Source organism: Carcharodon carcharias, chromosome 12 (genome assembly GCF_017639515.1).
Source record: "Carcharodon carcharias isolate sCarCar2 chromosome 12, sCarCar2.pri, whole genome shotgun sequence".
Taxonomy (NCBI): domain Eukaryota; kingdom Metazoa; phylum Chordata; class Chondrichthyes; order Lamniformes; family Lamnidae; genus Carcharodon; species Carcharodon carcharias.
The window spans coordinates 51,114,289-51,134,963 of NC_054478.1; the positions used below are offsets into that span (position 1 = coordinate 51,114,289).

A 20,675-nucleotide genomic window follows, 5' to 3' on the forward strand; every position below is an offset into this window, starting at 1 on the left:
CTAATTAAAGTCTGACGCTTGCTCATAATTGCAAAATCTTACAGTATACTCCAATAATAACCTTTACATACCCACCTTCCTGGCTGCTTGTTGCCTGCAGCATATTTTAAATATGTAACCTATATAATCATTTACAGTTTTGTGAAAAATGGTTAGAATTGCAGAATTTAATCTTCAAAGCATCTGTAACAGTTTGTCAAGGAAAAAGGATGGAATTTCAGTTATCAATAAATCAGTGACCCTTATACTATATGGTATGTTCCTTTGTACAAGAGTACATTGTTTAAATTATGTCCGCCGTGTCACCACAAACAATACCATAGAAGACCTGTTAAATATTAAATGTCTTGGTTGTAGCATGCATATCCTGTACATCTAAGATATTATAGACTTGAACGTATACACAGTATATCAACTACCTGCTGAGGTCACTAAGAGACTTGATAACTTAGTTTTTAAATTGGCTTCAGTTTACAGTTCCTTTTATAAAAAGGAATGGTTATTGCATAAAATTATCAAGCTGTAGCCACTTTTTCAGTGAAATGCAGCTAGCCCTTGTGTTGCTGCCTGTATTTTTAAAATGATTTGATCAATGTTAGGTGGTTGGGCAGATCCTCTGAAATACTCATGTAAATAAATCCATTTACACAAGTTAGGGAAGTTCAGTATTTATGGCCCATCAGGGTTAATTTTTTATGCATTAACCTGAATGCAGGAACTGAAAAATATTCATTTTCAGCTTCCAAAAGCAAATGGGCCTTCACACAGCAGATTATTGTTCTGATCTTGCCCACTTAACCATTTCCATTTCCAAGATTTAATTTCTTCATTGATTATTGAGAAGAATTTGAACATTAAATTGAGCCTGTCTTAGAAGTGAAGGTTTGTGATCCCCAGCTTCTTGCTGTGTGCTGCTTTAACAGTGAGAAAGGATTAATATGGGGTCCATGGAAAGCCATTCTACCTCCGAGTTTCTTTACCGATTGTAAAAAGATACTTGAGAGTGGAGCATGGTGGACATTCCATTCTTTCTTCTTACCATTAATGGAACGTGCCTGTTGTTGTCGAGGCCAGAATTTATTGTCCATTTGCAATTGCCCTCAAAAAATATGGTGGTGAGCCACCACCTTGATCCATTGCAGCCCATGTGGTGAAAATAGTCCCACAGTGCTGTTAGATAGGAAGTTTTCGTCTTTTGACCCAGTCAAGATGATATATTTCCAAGTCAGAGTGGTCTGTGATTCGGAGATGGTGGTGCTCCCATGCACCTGCTGCTTTGTTGTCCTTGGTATTAGAGATCCTGGATATTGGAGATGCTATTGAAGAAGCCTTAGCAAGTTGCTGCAGTGAATTATTAGGTGGTACTCACTGCAGCTTGGTCCACTGGTGGTGAATGGGGTGTCAATCAAGTGGGCTGCTTTGTCCAAGATAGTTTTAAGCTACAATGTTGCAGCTGCACACTTGCAGGTGAGTGGATAATATTCCATCACACTTCTGACTTTAGCCTTTATATATTTCCCAATGCTGAGATAATTTAGTCCTGTCATAAGCTATCTCGATTATGGCATTAATAATAAAGCAAGCTTCATTTAATTGGGGACTATTTCTGAAAACTGCCAGGTTATTAATAAAATGTCAGATTTTTGGAAGAAAATAACAAGAAACACTAACACAGTTGTTTGACTCGTGAGGCTTACACGTATCCTTTATCAAAAAAGAGTTTTAGACTCCATTTGAAGATGGATTCCACTTGCTTTGCTAAAGATCTAAAATGCTGCTCAGTCACATTGGCTCCCACCACACAACTCTTTTTTAACATATTAAATAATAGGCATCAACTGATGCAATTGTGCTTTCATTTCAAAGTGGATTTACCTGTCTATGGGAATTAGATGGGATGTTCCTTAGAAATGTTTTGTGTGCATTCAACCTGGCATGATAAGTTATAATCTTATTTCTAATTCCTGCCATATTTAAAACAAACTGACTGTTGTATACGAAAATGAAAGTGAGGGATATAAACGGAGAAATGGATATCAAACATGCAATCCCATTGTCTAGCTTAATCAAGGATTTTATCACACAGGAGGAGCCCATTTGGCCTACTATGCCAGAGATGGCTCTTCACATCCCAGCCTTTTCCCCCATAGACTTGCTGTGTACTCAAAGGAAAACATTACCTGTTCCTTTTTGGAAATTAACTATTGTATCTGCTTTCACCACACTTTCTGTGCATTCCGGACTGTAACATAACTGCCTCTGTCTTGCTGATTTATTTTGTGAATTATATTCAATCTTTGTCCTCTGGTTACCAATCTTCCTGCCAGTAGAATTTATCCCTATCTAGTTAATCAAAACATAGCTTTTTATAATTAAAAGCTAGGTGCTGAAAATACATAGCAGCTCTGGCAACATCTGAGAGAGAGAAACAGATTTAATGTTTTGAGTTGAATATGATTCTTCAGAAGAGTGTCTACTGAAGAAAAGTCGCATTTGGCTTGAGGTGTTAACTTTATTTCTCTCTCTACATACGCTGTCAGACCTGCTGAGTATTTCCAATGCTGTTTTATTTAAAATTTCCAGTATCCACAGTATCTTGCTTCTGTCATAAATTTCATAATTTTGTTCACTCTATTAAATCTCTTTTTAACTGTCTTGTGCTGAGGCAAACAATTCCAGAATCCCTGGTCTCCAGATAACTGAAACCCTTTTCTTCTATCGTTCTAGTAAATCTCCTGTGCATCCTTTCAAACACCTTGACATTCTTCCCAAAGACTCCAGCTGGGGCTTAAACAGTGACTTGAAGGTCTAGCATAACTTCCTTCCTTTTGTACTTTCTTGCCATTCATAAACCAATCATCCTGGATGTATTTTTAAACAGCCAATTTCAAGAATTTATGTATGTGGACTGTCAGATCTCTCTGCCCCTGTACCCATTTAAAATTTCACCAATTTTTGCCACTCCCCATTCTCCCTACCAAAATGCTTCACTAAGTTTATATACATTAAAGTTCATCTGTCATTTGCCAACCTATTTCACCAGTCTGATTACATCGAAGGGCATTTTTGAAAAAAGAAGCATTAAAGTTCCCCTGGTAAAAGAGAATCTGAATCTTGACAGAACAAAGCTGATGAGTCCTTTAGCAAAAGGAGGGGATCCTTTTAACTAAGCATTGCACTGTTGAAAACAGCAAAAACTTCTGCCTGAAGAAATGCCAGAGATTAAAGGAAAGTTTGATCCCATATGGACAATTTTATACTTATTGTGCTATGCAATGTGTATTCTCCTATTGATTCTATAAATTTTGAATAAAATTGCAGCAGTTTAGCCTGTTGCAGTTGGGCCCTAAGTACAATAGTTCCTACCTTGGAAATATGAGAGAGACACTGAGAATGCCAAGTTAGTGAAATGGCGATGAGTAAAACTCTGATAACACAAGTCTTGTTATGTCGAAATCAATGTATCATTCCCACCAACAGAATAGCACATCTCAGAATGATGCTTGTGATAAGCCAAAATTCCGCACTGGTAACCCCAAATTAACCAAATTTGTCTAAGCTTATAATGTGATGGCACTGACCATTCATAGCAGAGTTAGACTATAGGAGTGCAAAATCATGGGACCCAAGGAGGCCGATAAGCCTGAAGAGTCCAATGAATGCCCGCCTACTCGCCTACCTGCTTCCCCAGCCAATGCCGCCAAGACAACAGATGCTCTGCGATTTCACACTGTAGCACAAAAACACTGAAAACGTGACTGACTGCATAGATGACATGGTGGACTCTATCATACACTTCTGAAGAGAGCACACTCACCAGCAAAAAATTACGGAGCATTTCCAGAGCTAACTCCCAAGGTTTCTCAATGTAAAACTCTGGCCTTTTACAAGGCCAGACTGTTGTAAAGAGTGAACAAATTGAATGAGGACTTTTTCAACATTTGCTGTTTTACTCTGTCTTCATTTGGCATTTGGATCTGTTGGTTTTGACATAGACCTCATTTACAGGCATATTGGGTTACAAAGAGATGCATTCTTGTGGGAATGGGGCCTCTGCTTTCGCAAAGCTTTGCTTAACACAAATTTGTGGGTGGATCCCCTGGGATTAGACTCATCAGGATTTTAGTAATCTCCTTCTGTACTATACTATTCTATGATTCAGGGTGCAGTGTTATTGATAGGGTAACAGTTGGTCTTGGGATTATACAACCCAAGACACACTCCTGATCACAAACAACATGGCATTTTGAAACCTGGTTCAATCTTTGAAAAGACAATGATACTTAAAAAGAGGGTGGAAACATGAAAGCAGTTGTATTAGAATCGGTGGGGGAAAAGCACATAACAGCATTTGGCCCAGAAACCTGCCTAAGTAGCCATAGACAATTCAAAAGTCCTACTGTAAGTTCAGTCTTTTATCAATGCAATTTTAACTTTACGCCATCATGCCAGCAAACTATTTCTTGAAACTCATGATGTAGGCTTAGAAGCATTTCTGAACAGGCCACAGATGTACTGACTCATAGCACACACATCACACCCATATTTCCTTTCTGGTGCAGCTACTTCAGATGAACAAATATGCTGATTTCTTGGGCAATGGAAACAGTTACAAGAGCTATCAATATCTGACTGTATTTACAAGCTTGATGTGAACTGTAAATTCACAATCTGTACGGAATTTAGAAAAAATAATGCTCGATCAAACTCAACTCGCCCACCTGGAAAGGAAGGGGGCTGTGTTAAAACTGCTACAGACCGTTATTGCCTCTGCTATAGAGAATATCCCTAGAAATAAGTACAGTTCAATAAGGTAAAAGAATTATATGATACATGAGGTAAAGCTGATTGATAAAGTCTTCGGAGATTCTGTCTTTAATGCATCTTCTACAGGCTAAGATTGATTGCAGCATGTTTACTTATTGCGGGGTACTAATTATTAAAATCTGTTGGCAACTCATTGTGACTTAGAACTACTTCCCTTATGTGCAATGTGAACATTCTGCCAGACAGCTGTATAATATTTAGCACTAATGTTTCAAGTCAGGGCTTCTAGAGGTCAATCAGGAGAAGTCGTGCAGATGTACATCAGCAATTTGTATCTTTAAATGGCATGCATGATCCACTTGACCAGTGTTAGTGGATCTTCTATAATGTTGCAACCTGCAGTCTTATCCTCACCACAGTCAGAACATCCCCTATCATCACATTGATACTTAGAATGAAAAGCACTCATTTCATGTGTCACTAAGTTATCAAGTGTAAAATTACTTGAATAAGTTTCCTTTCTGCATCTCGAATGGAAACTGATAAACTGGTATTTACCCCTAAGAGGAACCGCATGTCTGAAAGGGGACAATTGTAATTCCTCTGTCCTAATTTCTGCCTCCCTAGCTTTACAACATTTTTATTTTTCAATAAGCTTCTGCCCTTCAAAAAGGCACTCACTTCTTGCTGTGATTGTTAGCTTGAGCAGCAGGCACCCTCTGGTTTGTTGCTTAGATGGCTGTTATTGCCAAAGCCTAGACAGGAGTGTCAGCAAGTTATTTACAGGGGTTGAAGAGGCAGGGAAACTGTAGCCGAGCCCATTTCTGGCTTTGGTGCACTTGTACTTATGCTTTCCTCTGTTTCTCCAGCTCAAGGATACTAAAGCTAATTGTAGTATAACTGCTGCCTTAACTGAGATTGGTGAACTTAGAGCAAATTGGAGATAAAACCTGGAAACAACTTGCATATATGACTACAACCAAATTTCCTGAATTGTACTTTTAAACTGCACTTTTAACGGATTTCTTTGTAGAAAAACCAACCTGTTAACTTTTGAGGTATTTTTGAAGAAAACATCCATCACTCTCCTTTATAATTCAAATCTTAAGTAACAGTTTCCACTTTTTAGGGTTCAACAGCTACTGAAATTGAAGGCGCTGTTAGTAATAGATCAGGCTTTCGTTCTGGTGTACTTCAGTAGCGTGAACTTTAGATAATTGTCATTGCATCAGCTTTGCAAATTGTGCAAACTTTCAGATTTATCTGAATCATTTTCTCAGGCCAATTTTCCCCTCTGCCATCAAATATAGGATAGGGAAAGCTATTTGCTCTTGATTTAAAATGAGTTGTATTCAGATCTTTTATATGCCTTCTCCATGTACAAGTGAAATCCTGGTTCATGGCGTTTATCAAAATGTAGATTAAATTTAAAAGGTAGATGCATACAATAATTAAGAATGAAGAAACTTTGATTAATATGGCAACTTAACATGACACCATGGTGTTCAAAAGCACTTTTCATCCAATATATTACTTTTGTTGTGCAGCCAGCATTGTGCAAATGTTGTCATGCAGTAAGACCCCACAAATAACACGACAAAATGAATAACTAGCTGAGTCTGTTTTCATTGCCCTGTTGATTGAGGGAGGAGTATTGACAAGGAAAACTTGATGCTTCCCTTGTATCTAGCATAATAAGCAGACACAAAGCCCTTATTTAACTTCTCACCTAAGGATGGTATCTCCGTCCATGCAGCCCTCTCTTGGTACCGCTGTTGGCTTTGATTGTGTTCAAGTCTTAGAGTACAGCAATAACAACATAGGGATATCACATTTCTGCATTTTCCTTGCTCTGCAGTGCAGACTGTATGTAAAAGGTGGAGAGGGTAATTTGGAATGACTTGTGATTTATAAGGTAGCTTTAGATCACGCAAAAACTTCATTCAACTGGGTGTGTCTATCATGACAGAAAATAGTAAAAGCTTAAAAAGATCTATCTTCTAATGCAAAGCTAAGCTGTAAACTTAATTTGTTCTAAGATCAGTCATGGTCATATTGAATGACAGAGCAGGCTCGAAGGGTGGAATGGCCTACTCCTATTTTCTGTTTCTATTATCAAATATATGGTATTTTTACATTCATGATACTCTATGTAGTTTTCCATAGGAGATGGCTACTGCTTAGTTTTTTTTTTAGTTAGGTTTTTAGTCTTTACTGAATACTATTTTGTCAGCACTGAGCATATGTAAAATAAGTGGCCCTGAAACAACTACCTGTAAAACTTATGCAATTTAGGTCTCTAACGTGATTAGAAATTAAACCATGTTCGTTAAAACTGCCATATGTAATGGAAGTTAAATCTCAGACTGTCAGCTAATTCAGGGAATTGCCCTTTGCTGACCAGTTTAACTGTTCAGCTAATGTGTTACGACAGTGAAAATAGTTCTTTTAATAAAACTACTCTAATATCAGGCATGGTTTTATTGCTGTAATATCATCCCAAATCTACTGAAATACATTGAAATTCTCTATCCTACGAAAACTATTTCCCCCTTTCCCATTCTTTCTATCTGTTCATTTTTACTAATAGCTTTTCTACCTACAATGATCTAGCCTGTCTTTTCTAACCTTTTTCTCTCAATTTTAAACTGTTTGAGCTATTGTTTTTTTTAGCTTGCTATCGCTCTCCATTTTGGAGATAAAAGCAATTAAAATGTTGCTATCAGCTGAAGGCAGACTTCAAAGGTTAGTTTTGTACTCTTCAAAAAAAAACAATGCAAGGATTAATATGACTGCATCATAAATACAACCAGGTGAATCTTAGTTATGTCCATGAATTAAAATCCAAAGTGGCTGCCAGTAACAATGAACATAATCCAAAAGTGTAGAGAGATTTCAATCCACCCACAAGCACCAGGAGATTTAAATGTTGAATGTAGTGACACTTGCATCCCTGAGGAGGAACAGTGCCAGTATTCCTTGATTTAATTAAATAATCCTTTCTCCTTGAATCTACTTGGTTGATGTCAGATAATCTACAGGCTGATGAGCTTCATTTGCTACCCACCAAAGTTGAAAAGTAGAAGGGAGAATCAGTAATGGAAACCTCTTTTACATTTGTTGCAATATATACATTTTGTTACTAAAATAATTCTTTGAATTCTTTAGTTGGGTGGGGCAAAAACTTGAGGTTGCAATGTTACTTGGTAGGTGTGTTACAGTTCAAGCCAAGCACAAGTTTGATTCCTTCATTACTTTTAATTGCACCCAGCAAAAGAGGACCAATTTATCATATATATTTAAATGTGATCTATATTTGCTAGTGGTCTGTTTCAAAATAATCTACTTTAAATTGAAGAAATGATTCACTCCTAATCTGTAGTCTTTTATAGTTCTCTGTTGTGTTTATAAGAATCAATTTTTCAACTCTTGATCGCAAGAACCTGAAGGGATTTATTGGGAGGAGGTTCTGATGCCCTCTTTATATTACAGCCCTGTTGCTGCTAGAAGAGTGGAGAACAGTCTCGAGTGGCTTTCAAAGGCTCCCCTAAAAGCAGTAGTACACTCAGTGGCAAATGTAAGCAGTCACTTTTTTATGGTCATGGGCAGTCTTTGGGCACAGCCTTGCTCCAGTGGAGCTAGAATATTTTCACATTTTATGCTTTATACAGACCACCATCCGTGAACAGATTCGGTTCATAGCTACAACAGTGGTCATAATCAAACCAAATGTAGAATATTGCACGCTTGTTATTGTTTCTCTGCTGTAGAATCCACCTCTCAGAATAGGAAGGTAGGTTATTTAGGCCTTAAAATCTGTTTCCCCCATTCAATTACATAATGGCTGATCTGAGACATTACTCCAGTTACCTGCCTTTTTCCCATATCCCTTAGATTTTTTGTTATCCAAAAGTATTATCAACCTCTGTTTTAAATTTATAATTGATCTAGCATCAATTAAAGTTTGGTGAAGAGTTTCAGACTTCTACCATTATGTGTTAATGTTTCCTAATCAAGATCTGACACTAACTTCTAAAAAATGTGCCCCCAGTCATAGGCGCCCCAGCTGGTTTCTATCTACCCTATCTTACTCACTCGCCTTTTCCAGAATCGTTTCATCCAATTCAGGGCGGCAGTGGGACACTATCCTGACAGGTAATGGGTGCTAGGCGGTGTTCAGCCAGGATGGGATGCTAGTCCATCACAGGGCACACACTCATGCGCACACACAGACATATGCACTAGTGGACAATTTACAGTAGCCAGTCAACCTAACCAGCACGTCTTTGGACGGTGGGAGGAAACCAGAGCACCTGACAGAAACCTGTGCAGATGCTGGGAGAATGTGCAAACTCCATGCAGACAGACACCTGGGGTGGGATTAAACCCAGGACCCTGGAGCTGTGAGGCAGCAATGCTAATCACTGTGCCACCCCACTCTACCTTGCTTTTCTTAATATCTTGAAAGCTTCGATCAAATCATGCCTTAAATTTCTAAATTCCAGGTTTGTGTAACCTCTCTTTGCAGCTTATCCCTTGGAGCCTAGGTAAACCTATGTTGCCAGTACATGCTTCCAAAGGTGCAGTACCCAGAATTGCTCACAGTATTCCAGATATGGTTTAACTAGGATTTTGTATAGCTGCAACATAACTTCTACATGTTTAGATATAAAAGCCAGTATTTCTTTAACCTTTTAGACCATTTTCTGTGCCTGTTCATGACATTTTAATGGTCTATGTACCTGGACCCCCAAGCCTCTTTGGATCTTCACTTGTTTGTAATGTTTGTCCATTTAGAAAGTATCCTGTTATCTCCATTTTAGGCCCAAAGTGGGTGACCTTACATTTGTCATCTTTGAAATCCATTTGCCGGAGTTGTCCGTTCACATAATCTATCCATATCTCTTTGTAACTTTATGCTACCATCTACACTGCTTACATTGCTGCTTGTCTTTGTGTCATTGGCAAATGCCTATGTGTGGCTTTCCAATCCATCATCTAAATCACTAACAGGGTGAATGGTTAAGGCCCCAATGCAGATTGTTAGGCAAGGGAGTCAAGGGTTATTTGGGGGGGGGGGGGAGGAGAGGAGAGCAGACAAAACTGTGGAGCAGGTTTGAGGAGCCAAATGGCTTATTCCTGCTCCTATGTTCATACATCTTTGCAGGACTCACTAGTCACACCCTACTAGTTAGAGTAACTGTCCATTATCCCTGCTCTGCCACCTGCCACTCAACCAATTTCCTAACCAGGTCAATAACTTGCCTTCAATCCCAGCGGCTTTAATTCAATGGGATTCAATTTCTGCTAACAGTCTGAGGGAATTTATCTAATGCCTTCTGTAAGTCCAAAGTTAAGAATCATAGACATTCCAAATGCATCAAGACCGAGACAATATCCAAGCATGGGCTGACAAGTGGCAAGTAAAATTCGTACTCAAGTGCCAGGCAAAGACCATCTCCAAGAGAGAATCTAACCATCGCCTCTTGACATTCAGTGGCATTACCATTGCTGAATTCCCCCATTATGAATATCCTGGGGGGTTAGCATTGTCCAGAAATTCAATTGAACTAGCCATATAAATACTGTGACTACAAGAGCAGGTCAGAGGCTAGGAACCCCGTGGCAGAAACTCCCCTCCTGACTCCCCAAAGCTTGTCCACCACCTACAAGGCACAAGTCAGGAGTGTGATGGAATATTCTCCACTTGCCTCAAGAAGCTTGACATTATCCAGGGCAAAGCAGTCCACTTGATTGGCACCCCATCCCCAAACATTCACTCCCTCCACACTGAACAGTGGCAGCAATGTGTACCATCTGCAGAAACTCACCAAGGATCCTTAGGCAGTACCGTCCAAACCCACAACTGCTACCATGTAGAAGGACAAGGACAACAGATACATGGGAATACCACCAGAAGGAAGTTCCCCTCCAATCCACTGACCATCCTGACTTGGAAATATGTCTCCATTCCTTCACTGTCGCTGGGTCAAAATCCTGAAACTTCCTTCCTAACAGCACTATGGGTGCACCTACACCACGTGGTCTGCAGCAGTTCAAAAAGACAGCTCCCCACCACCACCTCAAGGGCAATTAGGGTTTTAATTCAACCTGCCATGTTAGGATCAGTAGCCCTTATTGCAAAAATATAGAAGAAAAAAACACTATCAAGCCCAGCCTGTCCTTCAGGTTCTCAGCAATAGACATTCAAGGTATTAGTATCAATTATTGAAAATATGATGGATCCAAAAGTCCTTGGATACTCTCTCAATCTATTTTGGTCTGAAAAGTTCCCATTTATGATTACCCTCTTTAATGTTCATTTTTTCCTTTTTCCACTTATTTTTCTTCCTTGCTTCATCCTTTCCTAAAGGGATTGACTGTTTTCCTGAGATAATAATCCAAGGGCCGAAACACCTTCCATTATTTTTCCCTTGCACCTATTTGTGAGTTTGAACAATAAAGGTTAGAACCTTTGGAACAATGCATACCATCTTCAGGAGAAGAGGTTTAAACATGTTCTAACAGACCAGTAGTTTTGTAATGGACTTGCATAATATGATGAACCATGGAACAGTTTTCTAAGACCCATTTCCTTCACTTTACCTCTAAAAGTACTGAGGTTTCAACTAACCAAGATCAAAATTCTTGCAGTAGGTAATTTATACCAGCTAAAATATACATAATAGCATGTTGCAACTTTAGGGTTTTGCCTTATTTTTCAAGATGCACACAGTTCTTATAACAGTAATTGAAGATGTGAACTTTTTAAACCTTGTAAGTTATTACAGGAAATGGTTTCACTATATGTAAATCATTTAAGTGGGAAGTTATAATCCATTTTAATTCTTCAAATGTTGGATTTGTGCACTGTTTCATTTGTGTGTGTATGGTTCATAATTGTGACCACTCGTTAAGGGTTGACATTGTCAGATGTGAGATATTCATATATGATCACTGTCTGACAGACTTTTATGAAGCATTTGCGCCTAAATATATTTGAATTGAAATGAAGAATTGTCAGGCTGGTCCTCCAGCAGTTGCTGTAGCAAAAATGTTTTAAACTTCAGTGGGAAAAGATCATATTTTATTTATTGTAAATTGTCTAAAGGTTATAAATGCTCAGACCAGTTTTGTTTTTCTTCTCCCCTTCGCCATATTGAAAAGCGAAGGTGAACACAAGTTCAAACCGAAATAAATTAATGTGCGAGGAATGGTTTTAATATTGTTACGGACAGGAGGGGGAGTAATTTAAACAGCCCTGATTTCTTCTCTCACTACCCATCTGTAAATAGGCATTTTGGATTTCTGATTTTCCCCCTTTATAAGTGGGGGTGTGTTTTCCCCAGCCCTTCGGTTTAGAGTGATCCAATCCTCTGTTAATAACCCCACAGCAAACTTGAGATAAGGTAAAATAAGAGGATTGGTTTAATTTGCGCACACAATGCGGTAAGGAGTTTTGCAATGTCCGCCCCTCTCTGCACTTATACAATAAAAGAGGAATAAGGGAAAGAAAGGGGTACAGGGCAAGTCCACAATAAAACTAAAAGTTATGGTTTCATCTGAGTCCAGAATCAAAATCCCAATGGCGCATTTCTTCAGAGGGTAGCAGGCTGACTGTTTCAGGGTGATCAGTCTTTCCCTTAAGCGAGGACTTCCATGATGGGAAGAGGCACATAGAGATGAATTCATTTTAAAGGCACAGATACAGAAGTTCCAATGTTCCAGTAGTTCTGTGTAGATGAGGGCTAGGCGGTTTACCTGGGCTATCTGTTTTTCTGCTGCTACCTGTTAGATGGTAAAATGGTAGACTGCCTGAGTTTAGTTCCACATGCCAATATTATATATTCTGGCAGTTTGGGGAGGTCATGTGACATACCTCCCACTTCTCCTTGGTGTTGGACAAATAATTTATTTTCCCAGGTCTGGAATCTTGAGGCGTTTAATAGGAGTCGGGGACCCTTTTGTTCTTCGCAGACATACTGCTTCCTTTGGTCGGAGCTCTGCCTTAGAAATGTAAAGGGGATTGCTGCATTTCTTTAGAACTTAATTGTCTGGTGTCACTGAGGGCGTTAGCACTTCTTTAAAGAAAATGAGGTGCCTGCTAATTTCTGAAGGTTAGAAATCCCTCTGGTATGGTTCGTGGCTAGTCAGGGTAAAACCTTGTCCATTTTAAAAATAAGCATCCTAATTTTATAAAGTAGCCAAGTTGACGTAGAAATAGTTCCCTTCCTGTATTCTGGCCGGGTTAATATTTTAAAATTAAGTCAGTTTGAAGAGCAGGTCACTCAGCTTCTGTAAAGAGAAAAGGCAACTTATTGATGTTTCAAATCTTTTCCCAGCATTTGTAGATTTAATTTTTGTCTGTGCCAGCTACTGTTAGTGTCATGTTCGATTGGTTTTCAAAAGCTAAAGTTTGTAATTTTTCTTGTGCCTAGTAATTTTATGTAATATTACACTCCAATCCTGAATGCCCTTTGAGCTAGTTTTATTTTTCTGATTTATCATAAATGTATAAATGCAGTACTTATTTATTTTTCCAAAAGGCCTAAGTGGAATATTAATGCCAAGTATCAGAGTTTCAAAACCGCACTCCAAGCAGGTTCAAAGTTGTTTTCAAATAGGTTTTCGTGAAGATTTCTAATTAGTGCAATTTGTTTCTGGCTTCTGCTGTATGATGTGTATATGCATCTGGGGCATCTTTGCACAAAATGTAAATTTAAAAAGAAAAGTGCAATTATCTTAAAATTGTATGCATCATTGAAACATTGAATTTTGGAAGTGATTGTTTTGTGTATTTGTCTTTGCATAAATAGTTGCAGTTCATTGGATAGATTATTTGTTCTTTTCCTCCGTTATATCCCAAGGTATTGCCATCAAGGAGTCTGCGAAAGTTGGTGACCAAGCACAAAGGAGGGTGATGAAAGGAGTTGATGATTTGGATTTCTTCATAGGTGATGAAGCAATAGATAAACCTACTTATGCAACAAAGGCAAGTTTAGTAGTTATATGTATCCACATTTATGTCACAAACATGTTTCATTTACAATGAAAATAAAAAGCGTTGAGATTAGCATTAGTGTTTGCCATGATATTGACTTTCAAGGAAACTGGAAGCTTTTTTACAATGTCCTTTTACAAACGCTATTTTGATGGGAGAATACCTGATATGTTAGAATAATAACAACTTGGGAGTTTAGAAGGTTATACAGTTATGCTTGCTAATGAAATATTCTGCGCATCTCATTGAGATTATGGTCATGTCATAAGATCATTCAATATTTAAAAAAATGTAAACTTGTAGGAATTTTACGGAAGATTGTGGCCAGTTTTATCCCTTGTTTTGTGACTGAAATGGCTGCTGTGCTAGGTTGTACCTAGGTGGAGAATAAATTAGACTTGATAAAATTTACTTTTCAAATCTAAATTTACTGTAAGTTGCTTACACAATCATCAGTAGTATGATTAAGAACGTCTGCTCTCTGTAAGTAGCCTATGTAAAATAAATTTAGGCTTGCTTAAAATCCAGTTACTAGCAAATTTGGGCCTACGCATATTTGAAGGCACTGAAGGATTGTGTCTTAGTGCAACAACCTGCTTATCTGACTACTTCAAAAATAAACACATCACCTGCACTGGATTCTTCAGTTAAACTTGAAATGTTACGTTTTAGATGCCTAACCTTTCTATAGACCTTTAATATGTCATCTAGTTGAGGCATTAATTATATTTTAAAAATAGCAAATTGATGTGCAATTTTATTTTCTGCAACAGTGGCCTATTCGCCATGGCATAGTTGAAGATTGGGATCTCATGGAGAGATTTATGGAACAAGTCATTTTTAAATACCTTCGAGCAGAGCCAGAAGACCATTACTTCCTTTTGGTAAATAAATCTGTGTCACTTGGCATGCAAATAGTAACTTCAAATGTAAAGCTTAATTAATACTTTGTATTAGTGCTCTAGTATGTTGTCCAATAGTAAACTGTTTCAGTTGAAGGGCCAACATTGCATGTTGCAGTTAGCTAAAGAGTAATGAATGAAGGCCTGGGAACATGTTCTCAGTGAAGGAGATCGCTCCTATTGCTTTCATTTAAAAAAGGAAAATAATTTCATATTTATAGAACTTTATTAACTGGGAAGGTCATGAAGAAAAAGACACCAGTGTAATTGAGAAAACAAGATTGTTTTGTGAACTGAATATTAGCACTGAGGTATGCCTGAAGTTCTGCAAGCATGAGCTCTGAAATAGCCAATTAGTTGGTTTGTAAATAAACTTAACTCAATGTATAGTAATGTAGAACAAAAACAAAAATACCTGGAAAAACTCAGCAGGTCTGACAGCATCTGCAGAGAGGGGTGCGGTTGATGTTTCGAGTCCGTATGACCCTTCATCAGAACAGTGATAGTAATGTAGAATTGTGTTTACCCTGAAGTTATAATCTTTCAGGTTCTCCATAGGCATTTGTGAACAGAGATGAGGCAAATCTGATATTCTTGATGGCCTTCTAATCTAATAACTTAGTGAGTTACCATTGAAATATCATAGAAACACCTTTTTTAGTCCAAGCACTGGAGTAAATTGACGTAATGGGTTTTGAAGCATGCAGATTCATAGAATCATGAATCAAAGAACAGGTGCAGTGCAGGAGGCCATTCAGCTCCCTGCAAGAGAAACTCACCTAGTCCCATGGCCTTGCCTTTTCCCTGTAGCCGTACCATTTTTTTTTTCTGTCCATATAACTAAACAATTCTGTTTTGAAGGCCTCGAGTGAACCATACTCAGTGCAGTCCAGGTCGCAGTCACTCGCTGCTTAAAAAAAGATTTTCCTTGAGTTGCTTTTGCTGCCAATCACCTTAAATCTGTATCTTTGTGCAAGTGGGAATGGTTTCTCTCTCCTCTGTACAGACCCCTCCTAATTTTGAACAGCTCCATCAAATCTTCTCTTCTGTTACTAAAAGCTCCAGCTTCTTCAACCCATCCACTTTACAGAAGTATCTGATTCCTGGAATCTTTCTTATGTGAACTGAGTATTAGCACTGAGGTAAGTCTCTGCACACTCTAAAGCTTTCACATCCTTCCTGAAGTATGCTGCCCAGAACTGGGAACAACAATTCAGTTAAGACCAAACCAGTGTTTTGTACAAGTTTTTCACATCTTCATTGTTTATGTTCTTCACCCTTATTTATAAAGCCCAGGATCTCTGATGCTTTATTAAAAGCTTTCTCCCTGCTACTTTCAATGATTTTTGCATTTGTACCACCAAGTCCTTCTCCTGCATCCCCTTTAGAATTGTACCCTTTATATTGTGTCTCCCCATCCTTCCTACCAAAACTGCACGCATCACTGCATTAAATTTCATTTATTTTGTCTAGTCCGCTATCCTGTCCGTGTCCTCTTGAAATTTAGAAGAACGATCTCCTCTCAGTTATAGTTTTGCCTGCCTATCTTTGATTTCATTTTAGCTAGGCCAGATCCATTTTTACCCCACTGAAGTTGTCCCTTCCCCAATTAATTTTCTTCTGGATTGTTCCTTGTCTTTTTCCACAGCTAAGCTCAACCCTATTATGCAATGGTCATTGTGCCCTAAATGTTCCCCTGCTGGCACTTGATTCATTGACTCAGCACATTCCCCAGTACCAGATCCAGCAACGCCTCCTTCCTCACTAGACTGGCAAAAACTGATTTGGAAACTTCCCCGAACGCACTCTGGAACTTTCTTGCCCCTCTCTGCCCTTTACCCAATTATTCCAGTTTGTATAGGAGTAATTAAAGCCCCCCCCCCCCAATTTAACTGCTTTATAATGTTGCACCTCTCTGTATTTTCTCTGCACGTTTTCTCCACTATATCTTTCCCACTAGTTGGTGGCTTGTAGAATGCCCAGTATTGTAATGGTACATCAGTTTCTTAGTTTTAACCAGATGGATACTGTCCTTGATCCTTCGAGCACATCAGCTCCTTAATCAGTCCTGCTGCCCCACCTCTTCTTTCCTGAGCATGTTGTATACAGGAACTTTTCGTATCCAGTCCTGTTCTTCTTTTCAAACCAGGTCTCTGTTATTACCAAGACACCAGATTTCTATGTAGCACTCTCACCGTATTCAGAACGAAATACTGGTTGGAGAGCGAGATGCACTTGAGTTCCTTCATTACCTGCCTGGTGGCCACCCATTCTCTTATCTGCCTGCATACCCTTAAGCTGCGGGGTGACCACTACATAAACATGCTGTCTACGAAAGTTCCAACTTGGCAGATGCAGTGGAACGATGCAAGCTCCTGTTCAAGCTCTCAACTCCATAGCTCTAGCTGTTTCAGCTGACGATAATTCCAGCATATGTGGCTCTCATCCTTGATAAGTGTTGTGGAGCTCCCACATGGAACAAGGTGTCCGCCCCATGGATCTGAGCTGCCCTGCCATACCTCTATTTATTAGACTACTAACAAACTGCTAAACTTACAACGTAAATAACTGAAGACTCAGCAGCTATGCCAATTAACTACTTCACCTGTGCTGACAACACTTTTTATAGGGAGGTTAACTGAAGTTTTTACTTAAGTCTTATTATCTAAAATCCCTTGAATTTTCAGTAAATTAATACCTGACTTCTTTAGTTTTACTGTCCTTTTGTATGTAATTTTTAACTTTATCCTCTAGATCTGATAGACTAATCGAACATTGATTTTAATTATATGATAAATTATCAAATTGGTTTTAGTTTTTATAATTATTTGATCAAATCTAAAGCAAATACCGTCTATTTCCTCTTTTACAATCTAGTTAAGACCTTGTTTAAATTATTAATTAATGCCTCTAGATTGACTCTGCACTAATAGTTTTATTAATTTACTTACTGATATACTTAGCCCAATAGAAAATTTTAATTCCTCGGCTCCTCATTTGAACGAATACGATACATCAGCTGCAATTTGCTAAATGGCTTGAATGATATCTTCAACAGACTGAACCACCATTAAATACGCCAGAAAATAGAGAATACACCGCTGAGATCATGTTTGAATCATTCAACGTGCCCGGTCTTTACATTGCTGTTCAGGTAAGGTGAAGCTTTCTCTTACATAACATTTTATCGGTAAAGTTGCTAGAAGTTTTCCATACAGTGCTTTTTTGGACTTTCCCATATACTGGGTATATACTAAGTAACTAATTGAGACCTATTCAGTAGACCAGAATTTCAGTAGCATAATTTTCTTGTTCGCTTCTTGTGCCATTCTGTTCAAGATGATTGACCAGTTGTTCAGTGCAAACATTTAACAATGTTTGAAAACATAACCAATTTTGATGCTGCTTAAGGAGTATGATGCCTGTGGCTGTAACTTTGTCGCCTGGTGCCTGTGGCTGTAACTTTGTCGCCTGGTGCCTGTGGCTGTAACTTTGTCGCCTGGTGCCTGTGGCTGTAACTTTGTCGCCTGGTGCCTGTGGCTGTAACTTTGTCGCCTGGTGCCTGTGGCTGTAACTTTGTCGCCTGGTGCCTGTGGCTGTAACTTTGTCGCCTGGTGCCTGTGGCTGTAACTTTGTCGCCTGGTGCCTGTGGCTGTAACTTTGTCGCCTGGTGCCTGTGGCTGTAACTTTGTCGCCTGGTGCCTGTGGCTGTAACTTTGTCGCCTGGTGCCTGTGGCTGTAACTTTGTCGCCTGGTGCCTGTGGCTGTAACTTTGTCGCCTGGTGCCTGTGGCTGTAACTTTGTCGCCTGGTGCCTGTGGCTGTAACTTTGTCGCCTGGTGCCTGTGGCTGTAACTTTGTCGCCTGGTGCCTGTGGCTGTAACTTTGTCGCCTGGTGCCTGTGGCTGTAACTTTGTCGCCTGGTGCCTGTGGCTGTAACTTTGTCGCCTGGTGCCTGTGGCTGTAACTTTGTCGCCTGGTGCCTGTGGCTGTAACTTTGTCGCCTGGTGCCTGTGGCTGTAACTTTGTCGCCTGGTGCCTGTGGCTGTAACTTTGTCGCCTGGTGCCTGTGGCTGTAACTTTGTCGCCTGGTGCCTGTGGCTGTAACTTTGTCGCCTGGTGCCTGTGGCTGTAACTTTGTCGCCTGGTGCCTGTGGCTGTAACTTTGTCGCCTGGTGCCTGTGGCTGTAACTTTGTCGCCTGGTGCCTGTGGCTGTAACTTTGTCGCCTGGTGCCTGTGGCTGTAACTTTGTCGCCTGGTGCCTGTGGCTGTAACTTTGTCGCCTGGTGCCTGTGGCTGTAACTTTGTCGCCTGGTGCCTGTGGCTGTAACTTTGTCGCCTGGTGCCTGTGGCTGTAACTTTGTCGCCTGGTGCCTGTGGCTGTAACTTTGTCGCCTGGTGCCTGTGGCTGTAACTTTGTCGCCTGGTGCCTGTGGCTGTAACTTTGTCGCCTGGTGCCTGTGGCTGTAACTTTGTCGCCTGGTGCCTGTGGCTGTAACTTTGTCGCCTGGTGCCTGTGGCTGTAACTTTGTCGCCTGGTGCCTGTGGCTGTAACTTTGTCGCCTGGTGCCTGTGGCTGTAACTTTGTCGCCTGGTGCCTGTGGCTGTAACTTTGTCGCCTGGTGCCTGTGGCTGTAACTTTGTCGCCTGGTGCCTGTGGCTGTAACTTTGTCGCCTGGTGCCTGTGGCTGTAACTTTGTCGCCTGGTGCCTGTGGCTGTAACTTTGTCGCCTGGTGCCTGTGGCTGTAACTTTGTCGCCTGGTGCCTGTGGCTGTAACTTTGTCGCCTGGTGCCTGTGGCTGTAACTTTGTCGCCTGGTGCCTGTGGCTGTAACTTTGTCGCCTGGTGCCTGTGGCTGTAACTTTGTCGCCTGGTGCCTGTGGCTGTAACTTTGTCGCCTGGTGCCTGTGGCTGTAACTTTGTCGCCTGGTGCCTGTGGCTGTAACTTTGTCGCCTGGTGCCTGTGGCTGTAACTTTGTCGCCTGGTGCCTGTGGCTGTAACTTTGTCGCCTGGTGCCTGTGGCTGTAACTTTGTCGCCTGGTGCCTGTGGCTGTAACTTTGTCGCCTGGTGCCTGTGGCTGTAACTTTGTCGCCTGGTGCCTGTGGCTGTAACTTTGTCGCCTGGTGCCTGTGGCTGTAACTTTGTCGCCTGGTGCCTGTGGCTGTAACTTTGTCGCCTGGTGCCTGTGGCTGTAACTTTGTCGCCTGGTGCCTGTGGCTGTAACTTTGTCGCCTGGTGCCTGTGGCTGTAACTTTGTCGCCTGGTGCCTGTGGCTGTAACTTTGTCGCCTGGTGCCTGTGGCTGTAACTTTGTCGCCTGGTGCCTGTGGCTGTAACTTTGTCGCCTGGTGCCTGTGGCTGTAACTTTGTCGCCTGGTGCCTGTGGCTGTAACTTTGTCGCCTGGTGCCTGTGGCTGTAACTTTGTCGCCTGGTGCCTGTGGCTGTAACTTTGTCGCCTGGTGCCTGTGGCTGTAACTTTGTCGCCTGGTGCCTGTGGCTGTAACTTTGTCGCCTGGTGCCTGTGGCTGTAACTTTGTCGCCTGGTGCCTGTGGCTGTAACTTTGTCGCCTGGTGCCTGTGGCTGTAACTTTGTCTTTCTGTTCTATGAAGTACAACCGCTCCATTGATAAGATTGCAAACCTCTCTGTCTTGGGTTTTTCTTCACTTGAACCTTTGGCTCTCACTTGTCAACATTTTCCACTCCAATATGCCCAACAGCAGATGATTAATAGCTATACCTAGTGCGGCTTGATATGTTCCCCATCTCTGTCTCTAAGACAAATATAGTCTCAAATTCAGCAGCAATAATGTTTGGACATTAGGCCACAGCCATTTTCACAAATTGCTGAGAAATTACTTGAGAAATGTCGTTCCTTGATAATAACGACCTTTACAATGGCTCTGATTCCTTTATCAGATTTCTTTCTGTATTCACAGTCTTTTAGAGGGATGAAAGAGTGCTGGTATCTTGTTATAATTCATTAAGTTCTTATTATTAGGTA

General features: G+C 40.4%; 1 protein-coding gene across 2 annotated transcripts in view; it reads left to right on the plus strand.

The window, feature by feature from the left end:
- Positions 1 to 20,675, plus strand: part of LOC121284945 (actin-related protein 3) — a 58,716-nt gene that overhangs the window by 10,915 nt on the left and 27,126 nt on the right. For both annotated transcript variants that reach the window (XM_041200909.1, XM_041200910.1), the window contains exons 3-5: positions 13,635 to 13,759; positions 14,542 to 14,652; positions 17,729 to 17,824. In XM_041200909.1, coding sequence (XP_041056843.1) covers positions 13,635 to 13,759; positions 14,542 to 14,652; positions 17,729 to 17,824 — 332 coding nt within the window. The remainder of the gene's footprint in view (positions 1 to 13,634; positions 13,760 to 14,541; positions 14,653 to 17,728; positions 17,825 to 20,675) is intronic.